At 40.7% G+C, this 3,393-nt stretch overlaps 1 protein-coding gene across 1 annotated transcript; it reads left to right on the plus strand.

The window, feature by feature from the left end:
- Positions 1 to 267: 267 nt before the first annotated feature.
- LOC108578062 (RNA-directed DNA polymerase from mobile element jockey-like) lies at positions 268 to 1,415 on the plus strand. Its single transcript, XM_017941317.1, has 2 exons — positions 268 to 1,058; positions 1,172 to 1,415. Exons 1-2 carry the CDS (start codon positions 268 to 270, stop codon positions 1,413 to 1,415), a joined length of 1,035 nt encoding a protein of 344 aa, XP_017796806.1.
- The last annotated feature ends 1,978 nt before the right edge of the window (positions 1,416 to 3,393 follow it).

A 3,393-nucleotide genomic window follows, 5' to 3' on the forward strand; every position in this document is an offset into this window, starting at 1 on the left:
TAGGAGTGGAAAAAGAGAGAGGAATGGGAGGGGAAGGAGTCAAGCTAGTGGAAACGGAAGAGTTGAAAAAATTAGGCAGAACACTGCAAAACAAGAAGGCGCCAGGGCTGGATGGGAAACCTAACGAAATTCTGAAACAAATGCCTAACAGAAAGATACTTTCCTGAAGAATGGAAGAAGGGTGTAGTGGTATTGATACTAAAGGGAGCGGAAAAGGAAGGGGTAGAAGTTGTGAGGAAATTTCGTCCCATCTGCCTTTTAAATACAATGGGGAAATTACTGGAAAAGATCATAGAGACGAGGCTACAGGAAGAAATTAAGGGGAAAATAAGTGAAGAGCAGTATGGGTTTAGACAGGGGAGGGGGACTATGGACGCAGTGGAAAGGGTTGTGAAATTTATACAGAATGGGTTAGGAAAGGGCAGATATGTGGTAGGAGAGAGCCTGGACATAAGGAATGCATTTAATTCCGCAAGGTGGGGGCACATTGTAAAAAAGCTGAAGCAAATGGGTGTTAAGGAGGCGTTAGTAGATATTATCAAAAGTTACCTACAGGATAGGAAAGCGGTGATGAAGATAGAGGGGGAAAAGATGGAGTGGGAGGTAAGGAGGGGAGTCCCACAGGGCTCGGTCCTTGGACCAACCCTGTGGAACGTGGGTTTTAACGAAATACTGAAAGGAGAGGACGAAAAGGGGAGGGTAATTTACTATGCGGAAGACACCTTAATGCTTCTGGAAGGAAAGGATCTGAGGGAATTATTGGGGGAAGTGGAGAGGAGGCTGGATAAGATAGTAAACGATATAGGGGAACTAGGATTGGAGATTGCACCTGAGAAAACAGAGTTAGTGGTGTTTACCAGAAAGAGAAAGAGGTATGGAGAAGCAAGAGAGATTAAAATAAAGGACCAGACAATAAAGGCGGAAAAGAGTATGAAGTATTTAGGTATTACTTTGGACGAAAAGCTAACATTTAATGCACATATAGAAAATGCATATGGCAAAACAATCAGGGCTATGAATAGGGTAGGAGGGAAACACAAGGGAAAAGGAAACTACTGGTTAATGTGGGGCAATCGATCTTTTTGTACGGCGCACCGGTCTGGGCGGATAAATGTGAGAAAGGGGTAAACAAGAAGCTAATAGAGAAGATCTCAAGAGTATGTGCGTTAAGGGTAGCAGGGGCATACTGGACCGTATCCACGGAAGCTGCGGAAGTAATATCAAGCACTCCACCCTTAAAAATCGTAGCAAAAATGAGAAGGAAAACCTATGAAAGATCGAAGGAAATGGATATGGGAGAACTGGATCCTATCGAGAAAAGGAAGATCAAGGGGAGGATAAAGAAAGAGGAATATAGGGCAATGATGAAGCAATGGCAGGATAGATGGACCGTGGATACGGGGAAAGCGGCTTGAACAAAGAAGCTGATCAAGGACGTGAGGGCATGGGAAAGCAGAAGACATGGTAAAGTGGACTACTTCATAACGCAGTTTCTATCAGGACACGATGCGTTTAACGAATATCTGCATAAATTTAAGAAAAGGCAAAGTCCCATGTGCGATGCATGTAGGGTAAACGAGGACGCGGAGCACGTAATTTTGTGATGTTCAAGATGGAGTAGGGAACAAATGTATAAGAAACTGAATAATCGACAACTAAAGTCGTAATAATTTCGATAGTAATGGAAACGTTAGTGTTAGGTTTCATTCAGCAAAGGTTTATGGCACGATCGCACCTACAGGCTGTTTTTGAGATTAGGATTTAATTTACTATTTTATGCTTTAACGTCCATCCTAGCGAAGACCGGTAGAATCACTTAATTAGAGTTTTTTGCCGCTTGTGCCTTCCGCGCTCAATAGCTTAAGAACATGCCATAAACCACGGGTCTTCCGAAGGGTACAATTGTCTGTAACGGTCCGCTGGCCGATGAGTCACCCGGAGGAATTTCCCGAATTATTATAAACATTTGGTTACCCCTTGGGATCTTCTCCCACTCCACCAGGGTAAAGCGCGCTAAGGGCGCACTGGAAGGAGTTGGCGAGAAAATTAGGCACGTTGATTGGCGATGAATATTAGAAAATATTCACCAATCAGCGTATTCTTCAAGAACCACCGCTCTCGAGGGCGAAGACGAGCTCTCGAGAAGGGAGAATCATTACAACCATCAGAGCAAAAACATCTATCAGTCAAACTAGTAACTTAGTTTTTACATACAATAAACATTACACAAAGTTAGAAAGGCAACACGCATTTGTCCATTTTTAATCAGTCGGCTCAGTGCGACAGCACACACGGGCTACATTAATACAAATCAACAATTAGAAATAAGGAAAAGTGGAAAGAATTCGCGGAAGCAGTAGGGAGAATCCTGAGGGCAAAGGAGACACAGAAAAGGAGAAACTGATATGAAAGAGACAGGGATGGAATTAGAGGAAAGAGGAGGAGGAGAAGGCTGTGAGGAGGCACATAACAGGAGAAATGGAAGGGGAATGGAGTACTCTGCGTGGGGGCCAGTGTGGTGGGAAGGAATTCCTAGAAAGCAAAGAGCTCTCAGTCCACCTTGAACCACCGCGGCTAGCAGTTGTAATCTTAAGGAGGGAAATATCCCTAGAAAATAGAAGTATCACATCGAACTAAACCTAAATTGTATAATCTACTATTAAAACACAAAATCTTACTCAAACAATTAAAGCAACAAATAAACCATTTAATTAATAGATAAACCAATAAATAAATATAAGTGAAACAGAAAAAAGCTAAAAGGTGATTTAATTAAAGTTACTTTAACTACTAGTGTGAAAAGACAAAAAGTAACGTCAAATGAAGTTTAATTGCAAACGTTCAGGCGCTAAATAAATGAGAAATAAAAGTGAAAAAAAAAAGAAAAAAAGAGGTGAAATAAAAGTGTCCAACAATAAAAGAAAGTGAAATTAGTGGCATATAAACTAAAATAAAATAGAATAAGGCAAAGTAAAGTAAGGTGGAACGAAGTAATACGGACTGAAGTGGAATGAGAAGAGTGAGATAAAATAGAACAATCGAATAATTGAAAACTTGAAAGATATATTGGGCAAAAAATAAAAATAGGATTAAATTTGGCAAAATGAAATTAAATTAAAAGGGCTTAATAGCTGCATGGCTTAAAAGGTGTGAAATGGATAAGTGGATAAGCAAGAAGTCTAATCCCGGTTATTAATCCGTTAAATTTCGGAACAGTAAGAGTGTGAATAGAAAAACTCGTGAAGGACAGAAATAGCCGTTACATAAATATAAGTGTCGGTGCGAAAAGGGTAGGATACGTGCGACAAGGTAACAACAGGTGAACACAGGAGAAGGACAAAGACATAATGAAAGAAAAGGAAAAACACCAGAACGATGGGAACTAGACAAGGA

The sequence above is a fragment of the Habropoda laboriosa genome, unplaced genomic scaffold (genome assembly GCF_001263275.1).
Source record: "Habropoda laboriosa isolate 0110345459 unplaced genomic scaffold, ASM126327v1 scaffold1122, whole genome shotgun sequence".
Taxonomy (NCBI): domain Eukaryota; kingdom Metazoa; phylum Arthropoda; class Insecta; order Hymenoptera; family Apidae; genus Habropoda; species Habropoda laboriosa.